The sequence below is a fragment of the Perna viridis genome, chromosome 1, assembly GCF_037379345.1.
Source record: "Perna viridis isolate PV_CMFRI_1.1 ecotype Kerala chromosome 1, ASM3737934v1, whole genome shotgun sequence".
NCBI classification, from domain to species: domain Eukaryota; kingdom Metazoa; phylum Mollusca; class Bivalvia; order Mytilida; family Mytilidae; genus Perna; species Perna viridis.
In genome coordinates this window covers 37,805,641-37,824,047 of record NC_142445.1, presented here as the reverse complement: position 1 = coordinate 37,824,047, position 18,407 = coordinate 37,805,641, and the positions used below count along the sequence as shown (strand labels likewise).

Below are 18,407 nucleotides of genomic sequence, written 5' to 3'. Positions count from 1 at the left end.
TGGTAAGATCATGACAAAACGTTTCCTCTGGGCCGGGGGAAATACACACTCCTTGGACTCTGCCTCATCCTTTCTTCGCCAAATATAAATACGGTTATTAGTGCCAACCACCACCTGACTTAAAGCTTTCGTCCGAAAATGTAACTTTGTCCCACTGACCACGAACACGCCAATGAAGCTTTTCTCGGGCAAATTTCAAGCGTTTTTTTTTCTGTTCACCTCTCGTATCCGTACTTTCTTCTTAACAACTCTCCGATGATATCCTTCTTGGTACAAAGCACGCTGAACTGTCCTTGTAGATACCTCTGTGTTCATTGAATTTTAGGGTAGCATCCTTTAATGGGGTCTTACGATTACTCCGTACTTGCCGAACGAGCACCCTTTTGTCCCTTGCATCAAGCAAACTACGGCGACCTGTTTGTGGTTTGTTTTCTGTTGACCCCCTGCGCCGAAAACGAACAATAATAACTGAGACGGTTCCCCTGGGGATGTGTCAGCAATCTGTTGCAGTTTATGTCCACTCTTACGCATTTCTACAATCACCTTTTAATGTCATCTGACAACTGTTTACGTTTTCCAGCCATTTTGGAAACATCAATTTTTGCACTGACATAGCAGACGAAACACTAATTTCCGGTTTAAATATAAAAAAAAGACGTAATTAACACATTGTCATCAATTGGTTTCTAAGATTAAGGACGGGGAAGCCCAGGGTTAGATCATTTATTGTTGGTCACGTTACGCTTGACCGGCGCCATAGTTGTTTTACTGTTAAATTATGGAACAGCACTGTAGTTCGTGGTCAGTCTACTTGGTTTGTGAATTCTCTCGGGGACCTACGACCCACCAACATTGGCATTGCTTCATGTTAGGTTCTGAATATAGAACAAGAGAAGGTGTTTACAGGTAGTTTTACAATCTTTAAGTTGAATGAACTTATGAATATAACCAAACAATCTAAGCTTTGCAAGATGCGCTATCGGAAATGCATTTTCTCACTTGTCCACCATGTTTTATTTCACACCTACATAATGTTTAATACCCCATTTTTACGAATAACTAAAAATGAAATAAAAATTAGTAGTATAGTCGGTTATTTTACTAAAGCAGCTGACGTTAGATCCATAGCGGTAATCTTTTTGCACCTTTCAACTATGTAACGAAGGTCATTGAACCTAGCTATCACGTGTCACTTTGATATCAAATGAAACTGGTTCAATATGTATACAAACAAATGGTCAATAAATCTGGGGTTGTTTCGTGTCATTTACGTCATATATACGTATCGATTTATTTTAACGAGATCTATTGTAGACATAGATATTTTTATCAACTCTTATTCAATGATAAAACAAATTTTTCACTTGTACACCGACCCCAATAACAATTTTTAACAAGAGGTTTGATTTAAAGGTCATTCCTGCCACGAGAATGTCTCTGCATATGTAAACATATGTTAACCAATGAAAATCAAATACTGACATCAACACTCAATTCTTGTTTTTCCTTCAAACAACTGGTGTCAATTTAACAAAATGTCAAATGCATGAAATTGGTCGTGAGTAATGACGTCATAACATACAATATCACTGTTACGTCATAACTCAAGAAGAAATTTAAAATTATTGTGAAACCGACCGAAGATGTGTAGTGCTTTAATTTCTTTCATGGACTTGCATTTCATATGACATACTATAGACTTGCTTCAAGTCTCTTACAAAAGAAGCAAAAATATCAACAATCCATTTGCTTTACGGAGTCTATATTACAGATGTATATTGAATGACTATTTGTTAACAATTCAGTAATAATATTTATTAAAAAGAGTACATTTATTGCAGAGAGATATTGTAGCAAGTCTAGACATACTATTGCAAAAAGTAATAGCAGCATGACTAGATAGCTGCATCATTTCAAAAGAGTTGATAAGAGTAATCAAGGGAACCAAGATTCCAGTGGAAATCAATAGCATGTAATCCAGGGACAAATACCAGACATGGAAATAGACAAACACAACAAAGAACATAAAAAAAAAATAATACGTACAAAGCAACAAAAGTAAATGAGGAACTTGGACTCTACTAACTGGGAGCATCGATCAGGTGCACAGATACAGTTAGCGTCCGCTGCTTTTCTAGAAACAGCGGTACGAGTTCGAGTCCTGCGGAGGGAACGACCAAAAAATTGCTTCCCAAATTTGACAGTTCTAACATCATTGGGAATTTTTCAGACCTTTCTATGCTTACTTTGTATACTTTGATACTTTACCTTGTATCAATTTTGATCCGATGGAGCCGGGTAGCGAATAGAGTCGTCTCATTCGGAGACGTTTGTACAATATTGCTTTGTTGTGACATGCATCATTAATTTGATCCTCTATCCTACATAATAACACCTAGATGAACTGTGGAGTACTAACATACATCGTGTACTAAGTTAAAACCCTAAATTAATCCTACGAGAAGGAATGACCCGGCCAGCCAAAGAAATATTTTTATATAGCCCAGCTGGCCGAGTGGTCTAGGGCGCTGGACTTTGTGCAGTCGGTGTTGCCACAGATGCCACAGCGGTACGAGTTCGAGTCCCGCGGAGGGAACGACCAAAAATTTGCTTCCCAAATTTGACTGTTCTTAATATATATATATATATATATATATATGTATGTACTATTTCCCTGTTACAACGTTGGTTGTGTTATAAAAGCTTGCCATCTAGACGTATAATTCATGTCGAAGGCAAACGGATAGAGATTTTTATTAATAGAAAGTAAACGGTAAAAGTGTTATCAATATAAATTTTGTCCTTGGAACATTATCTCCTTTTTGTCGTTGATTTCAATGCAAACCCTCATTGTAAAATAAAAAAAAAGTATAAATATTGCAAATGTTGAATGCTGTACACGTGTTTCAAGGAGAAACCTCTCATCAGCGGCCTTAGAACCAAGCTCTTCAGAAGTTCAAGATTGTATATTAAAAAACTCAAAACGACAAAAAAGTAGGAAGCCAAAACTAGCACTAATAATTTCCACCAAAATATATCAAAGAAGCTATATTATCGTAGATACGGTCTTTAAAGAACGAACGAAGCCTCGGTGTTTTAAGTGGTTCGAATTTTGTCCTCATACAAATCCAGGTGGTTTTCAAATATAGTGAAATCTGTCAACCGAATCCTGAATTAACCGAAAACCTGTTATAATAAACACTTTTGAAATTCCTTGTATCAGTTTAAATTTGTTTTAACTTGGTAAACAAAACCTCCATCTTAACAGTACAAATTCTACAGCCCAACAGAAGTTCGGTTGAGACAATTTTGCACTGTCCAAAAAATGCCAATCATAAAACTTTTGCAAACTTTGATATACTGTACACTTATTTCAAGAAGTAAACTGTCAATATAAGCATTAGAACACGTAGCAATTAACTCTTTTTTTTTTGCTTACTCTGACAACTTTAGGTAGAACTTGACCGGTCATATGCCAACGAACGTAGAAATGACCTGTATAGTGACCAGCATAACCTATGTAGACTGAATAACTGTAAATCTTTTTATCGTATTATCAAATAATATGCACATGCTTAATGATAAAGAAGGGAATGTTCTATCTTAACAAAAGTTGGGAAAAAAGACAAATATTGTAATTAATCCTGTGTTAAAAAAGCTTAGTAAATTGTACAAAACATAAAGAAATATTGCAAGAGTGTGACAATCGGCATATGATATCAATTATTGGTGGTTTAGTGTATGTACAATACAGGATAACAACCTTTCACCTTACAAATGTGTTACCGCAATACTAAAATCGGTTAGCAAGTGTAAGTGAACGACGTATAGGTTCTGAAACTTGAATATAATTGAAATGATATAGTTTTGCATTGTTAGTGTGTGTACATATTCTTCTACGTATTAACTATGATAATGGTAACATGCACTAGATAGATGAAACAGATGTACTTTTGATTTCACCGACAGTATAAACTACTACATGAGGTTAATGCATGCAATACTGCAATGATGTAACTTCGAACGAGTATCGTTGCTAAACGTTGATACAATTATGAATTCCTACGAACGGTGTCGCGGTTTTTGTACATTATGGTGTTCTTTAGAAGTTTTATTGTTTTCTGGAGTGATATATGGTTGGAGTTCGTTAGTATCAATTTTCATAAATGAAGGATTTTACTCAGATCTATGTATTAAAACTTCTAATGTCTCAACTCAATTGCCAATTCAACACGAGGAGTTTAATGTGGACATTCATAATAACTCCACGACGTTTTCGCTTGAAACACATTTAAATTGTGCAGAACAGGAAAGTTGGCTAGGACTTTGGTTTTCTATAAGCATTGGTTGTACTTGGGCAGGAATGGCTATACTTGGTCCCTTAAGTAAAGCTCTTGGGACACGAACGACAAGAATAATAGTATTGTAAGAAATATGTTAGATTCAAAAAGCATGAAATAAATATGTTTTATATAATCGAAGCAGAAAATGCATTTTTTGGAAAATCATTATGATTTATATTGAAGTCAGAAATAATTGAAATCATCAACTTAAGAAGACATTATTATTATTATTATTCAATAAATCAAAGAGTTATTCAATATTACACTAAAAGATTTCTAAACACATCTGCCGGTCTATATAAGTTACATGGATCGTCAGGCTTTAAAAATGATGTATAATTTTCCAATCTTCAGAGTACACTACATTTGAAAAGCATAGTAAAAGAAACAGTTCATTTTTTATCTGGTCAAATTTCAATTTATGGACCAGTTGTTCCCCAAAAAATATGAATGGTCTATATACTTTTTCGGGGTGATCTACGAATCAACTTGTCCATATATTGCCATATGACCTTCACTGATGTTTTGGAGAACGTGTCTTTTAAAGATAGTCCGATGAGTGACTGTTATGTACGATTTAGTTTTACAATGAGGTCAATCAATGTGAGTCTTGCTCCGTGTGTATGCTCACATTCTTATTAGTTCGGTCAGGTCTAATTGTAGAGCATGGTATTTTCCACATTTAGCGTCGACGCTCGTACATTGATCTATTAATTACATTAATCGGTCAGTACTTACCTGAGTGTTTTGTGACTGTGAATGGTTTATCCGTAAAATAGAACAGTTTTGCTCTCACATGCTGACACATAAATCAACCACTATATTTGCTGTATGCATAGATCTGTCTGGTTCAAGGATACCATTATAACTGGCTGCATGCGCATCATTCATGGATATCCGCATGATTACCGACATGTAGAGTATTAATATATCTGATGTATTTTTAGATTTATTTATGAAGCAGGGCTGTTGTGTTTATCGTTTTCAACGCAAGGTAAAGAAGTCAATTATTGATATTGCTAAAATTTACAATATTAAAACGGACAGAACTATAAAGTTTTATGTTTTTATGTTTATGTTTTTTTTTATAATTTTACATGGTGAAAAATCACCATATTTCTGTCATTTTAATTTATTGCCTCCAAACAAGGTTACAATACTTAACAGGATATGGTTACCACGTCGATGTTAAAAGTTTCCGGTTACTATGGAATCAATCTTTAAAGTAGTCACACAGTCGACATATATCAGAATGATTTTGTTTGATGCAAGTGAGAATCAACATAATTACTTTATGATTTCCTATAAATAGTTTATTATGATATGCTTAAGTGTATATTGCACAAAAATAATGACAAGTCTTTTTTAACTAAATACCAGTATTGGGAAAGCTGTGCATGTGCCGATTAAAACATATACGTTAAGTGATAACATTTATGTCTTATGCACTTAAATGTATCATAACCTATTTTCAACAGATACCATAAACTACATAAGTAAAGAAATAACCCAATTATATATTTGTGAGCAGTGAAATGGGTTTGGGTTAAACTTGTTTTACTGGTAAAGCATGTTTTATTTTTAGAATCCCCATGGCTGGTTTGTCCCGGGCTCTGTTGTATCGGAATGGCTGGAATTTGTCATTTTGTCAACAATATTCAGGTAACTAGCTATAATATCCATTTAATAGCGATGAAACAGAAATAATGTTTATGATGAAAATGGTTGACAAAAATTGTGATGTTTTTTTTTAATTCAAAAATACAATGATAATAAAAAAAATGAAAGACACTCAAATCATTATCTTCATTTTCAATGAAAAAAAATAAAACTTGTATTTGTTCAGTTTCAAATGATTATATTTTTTAGGACAACATATTTGACTCAAACATGTTGTGTACGTATAGCACTATGAAATTTCAAATGTGCAACTATGGTCAACGTCATATTTGCCCATTGCTTGGTAACAAAAATGACTGACGATACTTGATTAAATTATGATAAAACATATGTATGGAATAAACTGTAGCTTGTTTTTCAAAGTTACATATTACGGTTTTTGTCAGGTAAGCTGCAAGGCCAAGCCTGATATTCGCCGTCATTAAGTCACTATCATAAACAAAATATCAATCATTTCACTTTTTAAAAAAAATTATCGAAACCAAATCAAATCGTGGATTTTGTGTCAAAATTTTAGAGTAACTTTATTTTAACACGAAATATTTTCTTTCTTATTTCAGGACGATTGATTAAGGACTCGATTCATTCCAAATTCTAGCGTGCGCCAAAGGTGAACGTTATTGATCCACAAGAAGCGTCATATTTACAACCATTTTTTCCATTTGATTGGTAAAATGTTTCAAATCCTTCAGCAGTTGTTAGTGCATGTGTATATATTGCAAACTGACCCGATACTTTTCCTGATCAGGTCAATTTGGTTATCTCAGCATTACCGACAAGTGCAAAACAAAAAGGATTTTGAAAAAAGTACCCCAAACATAAAAAAAATGTACTACCATGTACCATTTATTTATAAAACTATCACTACATATGTTCTAGGTGGCTAACCTTTTTACCACGTTTTCATCGACTATTGTCGCCTTATTTTGTGGCTTATTTGACAGTTCTTCAATAATTTTCCAAGTTGTCAAGGTATGTCGCGCTAACGTTGTATTTCCTACATTATTTTTATGCCCAGACTAAAATATTATGTTGAAAAAAAAGAATGTGTTTATTGTGTAGTAATTTATTTTCCTCATAAAAAGTAAGCTAAAGCTATTATGCAATATATTCCAATATATTTCAACCAGGAGGCTATGCAATTAATTTGTAACTGCATGATTTTCAAAACATTATCCTTCGTTGAATATTTATTGCACTCCCAAGCTAGTGCAGGTAAATAAGCAGTACTGTATTGTGTTTATTTTATAGATAGTAGTGTTTTATGGAATGTTCCAAGTGTAATAAACTTCGATAATTCACACTGTGAAATTAATTCTGTAGTTTCACGTAACAACTTTGATTTCAATCCGCAAATCATAGAATTTGAAATTCATGTTGAAAATACCGATAAGATATAAGAAAATGTATATATTTAATACAATTATCAATTGGTTATTTACTCTTTCAAATTAATAATCCTATTAAACTCATATTAGAATTGTAAATCTAAATTCGACGATTTATATTTTTTTACAATTCAGAAAATATTCTAATTTTTTTCTATCTTCCCAGATCGCCTATACGTATGGGATAGGGTACAAAACATCCTTCCTGTTCCTTGGCTGTCTACATCTGTTAATGATTGGTACAAGCACGTTCTTTATCCTACCAAAATGTTACATCTCAGGACCAACCAAGAATTTAGGAATACAGATACCTGTGACGAACAAAATAAATTACCAAGTAACCGAAATAAATTGTGATATTGAAAAACAAGTGGTAAAAAAACGTAAGTTAAACACTTTTTCTTTTACTTTATATCTCCTTTGTTCATCCTGTTTGCTTCTCTATTCGTATTAGATTTGACAAAACAAAGCATTTTTGTATAGAAAATATTTACTTTTAACGTAACTATTTTAGTTGGGTTACTATGAATAAATGTCATAATTGATCAAGCATTAAAATATACATATATAGATATTCTATCCGGTCCTCCTTTTGGAAGCAAATACAGCTTTTAAAACTGTTTAAACGAGCATAAAAAGTATTATTAATGTCGAACAATTTTCCAAGTTCTCCTTACGTGTTCTGGCTATGGGCTTTCAATTTCAATAGCATCATATGAGATGTTGTATTTTTTTCTTCTAGTTCTAAACAAAAAGCCAAAAGAGAGTATCAAATCCCACATGACATCCTTTACATACATAAGTCATGTTATTTGGATGACGGTGAACTGTTTATTATTTGTGACGTTTCTGAATATTCTGTATATCAGAGTTGATATGCTGTCAAACGGGGAAAAATATATTGGTAAGGAATTCAAACTATTTAGCTTTTTTTATAACATTGTGAAAAAACGAAGATAAAGGATAAATAAATTACCGTTACAATGTACATTATTTTGCAACGGTTTAACAGGTCGAGACCACTAGAAATCTGACGTACCCATGTATGTCATGCCTCGCACCAATACAACAGACTCCGTTCACGTTAAAATGACAAATCGGTTCAATTACTTTAGTCCACAACTACTACAACTGTGAAAATTATTATAAAACCCCTATAGAGTTTTCCGGTTATGTTTCATCCTAATACCGCTTTAATTGGGAAACATACTGGATTTATATGATATTCTATGCTAACAAAAGAAAAATATGGAAATTTGATCTCGACATGAGTATTTTACTTTTAAGGAATTACCTCTAGGGAGTCGCAAGCCTACCCCAATGTCTTGTTTTGAAACAAATAATGTACTGTACTTACAGACAATCGGTTCATAGAAATAGCACTTTATGAATACTTTTAATATTCTATTACAAAAAAAGACAATAATTTGTTAGGCGAAAGTGTAAACAAGGTAAACAATATTCTTCCGGAAAACAAAGGAATGTAATCCAGGAAAAAGACAAGACAATAGAAAACAGATACACAACAAACAACAGGAAATAACCGAAATAATACATAGGAAGCAATAAAATTGAATGAGCAACTCAGACTTCACAAAAAACTGGGAGCATGAAACAGGTGCTCCGGGAGGGTAAGCGTCCTCTGAGAAATCAATTGAAAATATATCTAAAAATTATGTTTAAACACGTGAGAACAACTTATAGTAAACACGTAGTAATGACGTGTTCAAGTATCTCATTGACTGGATCGATAGGTTATTCCGGGTTACCGCTATACGTGTACAGGTATTCTGTGCCTTAAATAGCACATGTATAACTGTCGACCTGATTAATATAATTTTATTGGAAAATACTACGATTTTAAAACAAGTTTACAGTATATTTTAGAAAGCACTATGGTGCTCTGTTGTTTGGGATATGACAAAGCAAAGGTCTTATACCTTAATGATATTCATAATCCAGTGATTCTAGGTTAAAAATAACAGACAAATATCTAAGGATATAGCATCGTGTTATTGTTTATATCAAGCAATGATCTTTAAATGCAATCTATATAAAATCTTTTCACGGAAAGTAACTCTCATGTTAAAAATATTCCACTGATATTTTTATTTCAGCAAGTTATTACTTAGGAGTATTTGCCTATACTACAATAGGATCTGTTATTGTGTCAGTAATAGCTGGAGTTTTATATGACAGAGAACGTAAAAGATATAAAGGTATTTATGTAAATAGTTTTGAAAAAAAATAAATGAAAAGGTACGACTTTACAGTCAATAATACTTGTAGGTCTTAAATATTTTGCGCAGATGTCTGGAGATTATGCCATTTTAAACCAGATTAAAAACAAATAGAATTTTAACGTAAAAACGGTAATATTTTACTGCTTTCGAGAAGTAAAGAATACACCAGTTGTCTTCTCAAATGAAACTACGGTTAATTGACTACATGTGTTTTTTTTGTAAGAGCATAGCAGCGATTTTCATTTAGAATTGATTTTATTTTAGGTTCTCCCTTTCCTTTGTGTAAATGGAGACCAGTGGTTATACCTATGTTGGGCTGTGGTGTTTTTATTACAACAGTTTTTAGTTTTATGATTAAAGGAGGTGTTACATTTCTTCTTCCTAGTTTTGTAGTGTTTACACTGTTTAGAAACTTTCTATTTGCCATCGCAATAGGATTTCTGAATGATGCGTAAGTTTTCAATTAAGAAAACGCAGGGTAATTGTCATTTATTTCAATATAATCAAATCAAAATAATTGTATTATAAACAGTTTTTACCCACTTTTGGTAAAGGGTAAATTTCCTCTAAATTCCCAGTTCCTCATACGTCATTCTCCATTCACGATATCTCTTCTAATCATGCTCCATCCACCATGGTCCTTTTAGCCATGCTCCATGCCCCAAGCTGTAGTCATATTCAATATTACCCAATATGTAATATTGCCTCCCCGCAGGAACTTAAAATGGTTGTATTATCTTGGTTGCAATATATTTATGCCATAAAAGGTATCAATATCCGCTTAGCACCTTTGATATGGAGTTTAAAAAATAGGATCAATCCATATCCATTTTCGAGTGTTTACGAAAATGGTATTAACAGACTTTCGAATGCAAGACATTTCAAAGAGAAAAGATTCCGGGCCAAGACTCGATCAGACCAAACCGCTAAAAATGTGGTAAAAATTACGTTTGTTCGGAAGGGTTTCAGCATTCACCTGACTCATATTAACACTAATTATACGTGTTGCGACACTCATTTATATATGTTTTTGTTAAATATAAAAAACCATATATCCCGAATTAATTCTTCCAATTTCCGACGTCCTGTGTCCCTCTGTCACTCCCAATTGCTCCATGCCCAATACACCATGTATCATACTCTAATTGCAAGACCCTGAAAATAATTTATTAAATCTTTGCAGTACATACCGTAGTAATCAAGAAATTACATGGTACAAACAGTCCGCGTAATTTCGGCATGCTCAGACATAACGTATTAGTTTTGTATGTGAAAAATACATTAATAGATGCTGAAAGAATGTTGTCAGTGACTGGAAGGAAGTTGACAATGCGGAATGTGAAGTCATTGCATTTGTCATGTAGTTTTGTTATGAGTTTTCTCCTTTCCATCGATCACTAAGAGTAGGTATAAATATGCGACTGACGTCGTAGTGTCCTTGGTGTCCTTGATCTCAAATATTTTGGGTAGATGCGATGTATAAAATCTCTAAAACAAGATCGTTTAAAGAGAGAACACGTCATATGTTCAGCGGTAACTAAGATCAAATGCCATTGCTTAACTATGATTCTTTTTTAGGGATAAAGTCTGCCTCGTAAGAATAAAGAAATGTCAGCGAATAACGGAGCTCAATTTTTCTATTGATCTGAATGCAGATCGTCTGTTGAAAAGCACGTCTTGGACAATGGATAAACATGTTGTCGATAACAAAACATCAAGCATTATGACATTTTTGATAAAAATAAAAAAAAAACATTTTAGAAAATGAAAGCATAAATGGTTGACTTACAAACATTGTACGTAGAACTTAACTTTGAATCTATTTTTAATGCTGAGTATTTCGTATGGATAATTGTATTTGTTATTTCAGATTTCCGGTAAAGTATTTCAGCCATCTTTACGGAATTATGACATTTATAAATGGTTTATTTTCATTGCTCCAATACGGATTAGTGAAATGGACAATATCGTATCCAGAAGCATACAGTCATGTAAGTCTTGTTAGTTATCGTTCTTTGACCAACAAATAACAAGAATACTTTATTGTTATAAAATACAATGAATATCATACTTTATTGATTTCGTGGTTCAAATAATCTACTTCTATCTTCTGTAAAAATTCAACATTATAGCCCCATATTTTAACACAAGAAATGAATCATAAGTATTTAAGGGTTTGCATTTTGTGCTATAGCAAATTTCGGAAAAATACTTGATACGAAGTTTGGGACAAACCAGTCCGATTACTGGTGAATACCATAACGGACCTACTGCCTATCTTCAATGACATCTGAACAATTGTTTCATGAAGAAACATTTCATCAGAAGCATTAGAACCATATAATTTGAAAGTTCAAGATTTAAAAGAAATTAAATTCATAACTACTAAAACCTAAACATATCGAAAGAGTAAGCCAAACTCTAGCTCTGGTTAATTCTACGTAAGTACGTCAAATGTACTTCAACGGATAGAAATAAAAAATAACATCAAAACAAAAAAAAAGTCATAACTTATTTATGTTGTATAAAGATATTATTTTTCCTGTATTTAATTGTATCTTTGGTTGTATTTATAGGTACATATACTTTTAATACTGTTATCATTAACAACATTCCTGCATCCATTACAACTTTGGATACGATCTGAAAGGTTAATATCAAAGGAAAGAATCAGCGAGGTCGCAATCTTGACAAAATCAGCTTTGTTGCCAACGATAAACGAGTCGACTTGAAGTTAATGATATTCAATCTTTGTAAATAATGTTGCATTTATAGTTGGTGCGTATTTTATACTTAATAAACCGATATTCTTCGATGTATTTGACTTAGGTCTTGGGTTGACAAGTAAAGGTAAATTCAAAACAAACAAAATGCCTTAATGTATTTGTCTTTTATAAACAAAATTCAAATGAAATTACCTTAAACTCCTTTGCACTTTCTGCATTACGGTCAAAACTAGATGACTAAGACAAAACAAACAAATGAATAAATAAATAGATAGTAAAGATGACAAACTAAACACGTGGGATTGCAATGACTTGACAGACTTTTATTTTAACAACATATGAAAAATATATGAAACGCATCGGACAGGTTATATCCTCTAATCCACATCGATTTGCCATTGAAAACAATTACGACCCACACTTGAAACCAATAAACAACTGTCTGTGTTTCTCTTTTTTGTTGTCAAATTAAACATTAAGTAGATCAGCACGCTGAAATAATGCAAGTCTGATATGTCGTCCTTTCAAAGGATGAAAAGTGAATGTAATGGGTCTTCTGAAAAATAAGTGAAGGACAATTACATTGTATCTCAATGAAGCAAGAAATTTCCTACAAAGAATGAGACTGGAAACTAAATATATAGGAGAGACCGTAGAAAACAGAGAACATTTTTTCTCTATTAAACTGTTTCATTCGGCTTTATTTTTTCAAGTTTGCTTTTTGTGTGCGTTTTTGTTTTAGTTCTCCTCTTCCCTTGTTACTGGCCATAGAAACTTTCCTCTAACCATTAAACTTACATTGCAATATGAACTTCGCATGAACTTCAGATAGCAATAATCAATAAAAAGTAAATTACAAGAAAATTACTTACAACAGAAGAAAAAATGCCTTTCAATGTGTTATTTCATACTCAAACAATTGAGTTGTAATGCAGAACATTCAAGATGAATAAATACAATAAGCACTCAATTAACAACATAAAAAATAAAAGTGTAGGGGTAATAGGCTATGAATATGGCCCAAAAATATCACCTTTGTTGTATTAACATAAAATTATTCAAAACATAGGAAAATAAATAAATATTAGGAATTAAATGATTTGAGGCTTAAGCTCAATGTAACAATGGTGTAACAATTAAATGTCATTTTACGAAGGATGATATTCATAACTCATACGTTACGCTAGAGCTTGCCGTTACTAAGTAGACTTTTTTTTGTGTCGCGCTAGACTTCCAACGATTAGACGTCTGCAACAGCGTTATGTTGCTAAAAGATTAAAGTCATCACTACAGTAGTTTTATGGTCGTCATCATGAACTCGTGGATCGCTTACGTGCATCCATTTGCACAATAGGAACCGACTTGTTCAATGTGTCATAGTTTGACTAAGCCTGACTTGATTTTCTACGAGCAACTCGGCGGGTGTTTCTAGAAAAGCAGAAGACGCTTACCCTATAGTTGCATCTTGTTCATGCTCCTAGTTTTTTTTGTGGAATCCGAGTTGCGCATTTACTTTTCTTTGTACGTATTATTTCGGTTTTATTTTGTGTTCTTTGTTGTGTGTGTCTGTTTTCCCTGTCTGGTCTTTGTCTCCAGGTTTGATTTCCGTTAGAATCTCAGTTCCCTTGATTACTCTTACAAAAATTGTCTAGAATTGTTAAATTTTGTAGTTTTCTAAGACATATTTTCATGCAGAAAAATATTTAGGAAATATATGATAAACCATTGGGTGTGGACACAATTTATTTGCCAGAAACATGACCGGATAATAACAAAAAATGCAAAATGACAGAATGTCTAAACTTTGAGGAATTTCATTCAATTTTTTTTAAGGAAACAAAATTATGAAGCCCTTATGCTCTTTTTTTATTTTTTTTTCTTTTGTTTTTGTTTTATAGCCCAGTATATTAATACTTCAGAAACTACAAAAATTGATTCATTAGACACTATACATAACTAACCTGTTTAATATCGCTCTCCTTTATCCCCCTGAGAGAATTGCAAACTTTAATTAACCTCCAAATTATTTTCTATGTTTAATTACGAAATATGAGTTAAATAGGCTTTATTCAAGGGAGATCAGTTGTATCTGTCAATATTAATAAAGGAAATTAGTTAAGGATGTTCTGGACAAACAATTTCAATTGCGTATATAATTTGATGGTATTATGACAAATGATGTACTTAAATTTCAAGATTGCTCCCTTGAGAGAAAGAAATGCACCACAATCATTACCACATAGTTGCATATAATTTAGCAGTAGACGAAATGTTAAATAATTATTTATCTACAAATGAAGAAAAGTGTTGAGATGTTGAAAATATGCTATTTCAAAATTACTATAATGTTATTCAAATGACAATTTTCACGCGTGTACATCATTCCAAAGGTTTATCAAAATGCATTTAACATTGATTTGGACATTGTTGTGTTTTTATTTTTTTTTAATTCGGAAGTACCAATTACATAAATATTGCAAATTTCGGTATGCTGTATACGTGTTTCAAGGAGTAAGTAATGGTCTTGAATACTTTTTTAAAATCTTTTAACTTATCAGCAACAGTCACACTTTGAAATAATATTATCTATAAATTATCGGCAATTTCAAGCTTTAACTTCAGTGATCATATGAATGGCTTGGATTGTGAATAATTCGATGTACTGAATAATTCTTTTAAAAATATCAACTCGCTGTTATGCTTACCACCCCCTCTTTTAAAATGTTGGTTCCAATATGTATTACCTAAGTCTTTGCATGACACTTATTAAGGAGGAAAACCGAACTATTAATTTTGACTCCTTGCCACCTTTCGTCTTTTAATACAAAGAACAATATTTTTTTCATGAAAATATAAAATATAGTTTGTTTCCTGTCTTATGCAAGAAAATATTAGTGATTTTTTCAAAGAAACATAAATTCGCTCCAAAAAGTTATTCCGAATGCGCGATTGATAACCTCTGTAACATTATCAGCGTACACATAGAGAAGCTTCAGGATGAAAATTTGACAGAAAACAGAAGCAGATGGAATGAAACAATAAAAAGCTAGAAGATTGAAGACACGGTCATCTCAAATATTACATAGTTAAAGTTTTAATGATTTTTCGTTTTTCGTCAATTTGTCAGAGTATAGTAAGGCATATGGACTTTTACATTGTGGAATGTTATGCATTTGCCACTTCTTTTATCAACTCGGACTGGGACTTATATAACAATATAGTAATATTATATCTCAGGCTTGGGATGGAGAAATATGATATAGTTGTCAAGGACAATTTCACAAAGACAACCGTGTACATTTTTTAAAACTGTAAACGTTAAATTTCTGTATAAATGAATAGAGTGAAAGAAAGAATTTCATGTTAAAGATGTTGATCAGATGTTTTGGATTATGCTCTCTATCTTGATAATTTTGGTTTTGAGCACTTCTTTTATACAATTATCTTTTTGGATTTAGATCTTTCTGTGTATTTGATTACAATGTTGCTAATGAGATGTTACTCCTTGAAGCACGTGTACAGCATATCTAAATGTGTAATACATATGATTTTGATTGGTATTTTTTTTGGTATTTTTGTATGTATATTCATCATTCAGAAGTGTTTGCCTTCATTAAATTATTCTTAAACTATTACAACTTTGAGTTTTGATAAGTTACGGAAGAAGTCAATGTTAATTTAAAACTTCCATGATATCATTAGCATTGTGTTATTAGTTTTAATGGCTATAAGCTTTTCTTGTATTTGAGTATAACGCTTTCAATAGTCGTAACGACCTTGAGAAAACATTCAATGTACAATATTAATGTTTATCTGTAGATCCGAATCCTGGACAAACTATTTGTATAAGGATTAATTCCATGACGTCCTTTTTGATGCATTTTACTGAAACTAAAATAAGTTTCATTTCCCAAGGGTACTACATCAGGAAGTCAAAGGAATTCTTGGAGACATAATATTCATTTGTCACACAATATATCTGATCATTGAAAGATCAAATATGGAATTTAATGTTGATTTTATCTATATTTGTTGACACTTAATGACACAATTATCATTCAAAAACAAACATACTTTAGCAAAAACCTTTAAAACAACATTGGAACAATGTTAAGATGTGTTTTACTAAGACTTAAAGGTTGTTTTCAAAACACATTATGTAAAGAAAATAATTATAAATCCGCGCTAAAATAATAATGACAAAAGGGTTTTATTTATATTAAGTTCTGTCATGGCATATGATATTTGTCATCTTAATCAGACGAGGAAAACAATTATCGAATTGGAAAAAAAACCGGAATATTAACATGCAAAGTGTCGTTTAGTACTTTACAGTCAGGTTATTTCGGGTAAATTTATCTCATTTTGTTTAAATTAAGCTGCTTTGCGGTATTCAAAACGGAAATTTCAAATGTATATATCATAAGAATTACAAATATTTTGAATCAATGATGCTTGGAGATTCAGGTAATTTATAAATGTATTGGTGAATACTGTCATTAGTCATAGTAACATACTGAAAAAAAATATTACTGAGTTAAGTAAAAACGTGAGGGTGCTTTTCCAGAACGTTACGTTATATAGTTATACAAACAAGCAGTACAAAATTACCAAAAAAATTGGCAGGCAATATAGTATTTTTCTACAACCAATCGGAAGAATTCGAAAGAAAAACGGAATGGTATTTTCTGTAAATCTATAGGTTTATTGATACACAAAGAGCCTTTGTTAGCATATATTTTCATTTAGAAGTACTATATAACTTTCATTTAGTTACCGAGAACGGAATATACCTTGGTCAGTATATCTTGTACCTGGCGATGCATAGCCGAGTAGTTACGAGTTCACCCCATCTATATCCTACATATATTTGGACGTCATATTCGTTTTACTAGAAACGGTAGGAAAGATAACTCCAGCAATGATCAGGTATCTCTAAATAAGTCACCTGGTATAAGAAATACACGGTCTTCACGTGATACTTATAGCCCCCGTGGATTGGCCGATTTTTTCAATGGTGGGTTAAAGTAAGATACCTGTGTCACATAGTAGCTTTCACAAATGTTGATGATTTCACCTATCGGTTTCTTGCATTAATAAAACATGTTCATTTTTATGATAGATACCGTTAATTTGTGTCTTAGGACAAATAAAACTTGTTTATTGAACAAAGACTGTTACAATTTCCTGGTGGTTACAGTTTTACCACAAGATTTTTGTTTTTCTTTACAAACTAGCTGTAATCATTTTTTTAATTCAAGGCATGCTCGAAGCCTTAAAAATCTGTGTTTGGTTTAACTTTTTTAACATTCGACAGATAGCACGATCATAAATTAAAAAAACACAGATGTCATATGATAATATTAATTTCTTTAAAATTCGACAATTGCCTTACCGGATGATTTGAAATGGTAAATATGGTAAATCTCATCTTTCGCCTTTAACTTAAAACGAATTGATTCGAATCAAACGACAATTATACAGATGTAAACGTGAACTTTTCGACATTCATCTTATATATTTCCTTATATTTTGTTAAATATCACTGGTGCCTATGATTTAATAATAAGTTATAAACTCTTATACTCTAGATTTTACATTGTAGAAATACTTGTGCTGTTAAAATATAACTCAATATGTTTGCAACGTAACACGTATCAGCAAATGTACGTTACTAAGACATCATTTGTTTTATAGTATAACAGTAAACAATTTCCCAAACCAACACGTGCTAGAATAAAATTCTGAATACTCAGTTGTCAGAATAAACGGGATCCACTGTAACATTCGTTCCATTTCTATTGCTTTTTTTCAAATTTCCGGATAATGTGATTATTTAGAAGAGAAAATACGTAAATGACTGCAATTCGGCTGCAGGTTAAAATAGTTCTTCAAAGTTTTTCTGCTTTTTATTTTGTTTTTGTTTGGTTTTCTTTTTTTTTCAAGACTCTCCGGGGTAATCATTCTCAATTACTGCAGCTTTTAAAAGTCCGTCCTCGTCAGAGATTATTCATAAAATGTCTCTAT

At 32.2% G+C, this 18,407-nt stretch overlaps 1 protein-coding gene and 1 long non-coding RNA gene across 3 annotated transcripts; one reads left to right on the top strand and one right to left on the bottom strand.

The window, feature by feature from the left end:
• Positions 1–561: 561 nt before the first annotated feature.
• LOC148628626 (uncharacterized) lies at positions 562–5,250 on the bottom strand. The gene is made up of 2 exons (XR_015924059.1): positions 5,082–5,250; positions 562–875 (listed from the first exon to the last, which is right to left on the bottom strand). It is a non-coding gene; the product is annotated as an uncharacterized LOC148628626 (long non-coding RNA).
• LOC148628625 (equilibrative nucleobase transporter 1-like) lies at positions 3,982–12,469 on the top strand. 2 transcript variants are annotated; one of them, XM_088591264.1, is made up of 10 exons: positions 3,982–4,425; positions 5,291–5,337; positions 5,929–6,005; positions 6,903–6,995; positions 7,578–7,794; positions 8,154–8,315; positions 9,529–9,630; positions 9,919–10,105; positions 11,525–11,645; positions 12,231–12,469. In XM_088591264.1, exons 1-10 carry the CDS (start codon positions 4,055–4,057, stop codon positions 12,384–12,386), a joined length of 1,533 nt encoding a protein of 510 aa, XP_088447390.1. In that variant the 5' UTR covers positions 3,982–4,054; the 3' UTR covers positions 12,387–12,469. The 2 variants fall into 2 exon arrangements, with proteins under 2 accessions (XP_088447390.1, XP_088447399.1); XM_088591273.1 differs by having other exon boundaries at positions 3,992–4,146.
• The last annotated feature ends 5,938 nt before the right edge of the window (positions 12,470–18,407 follow it).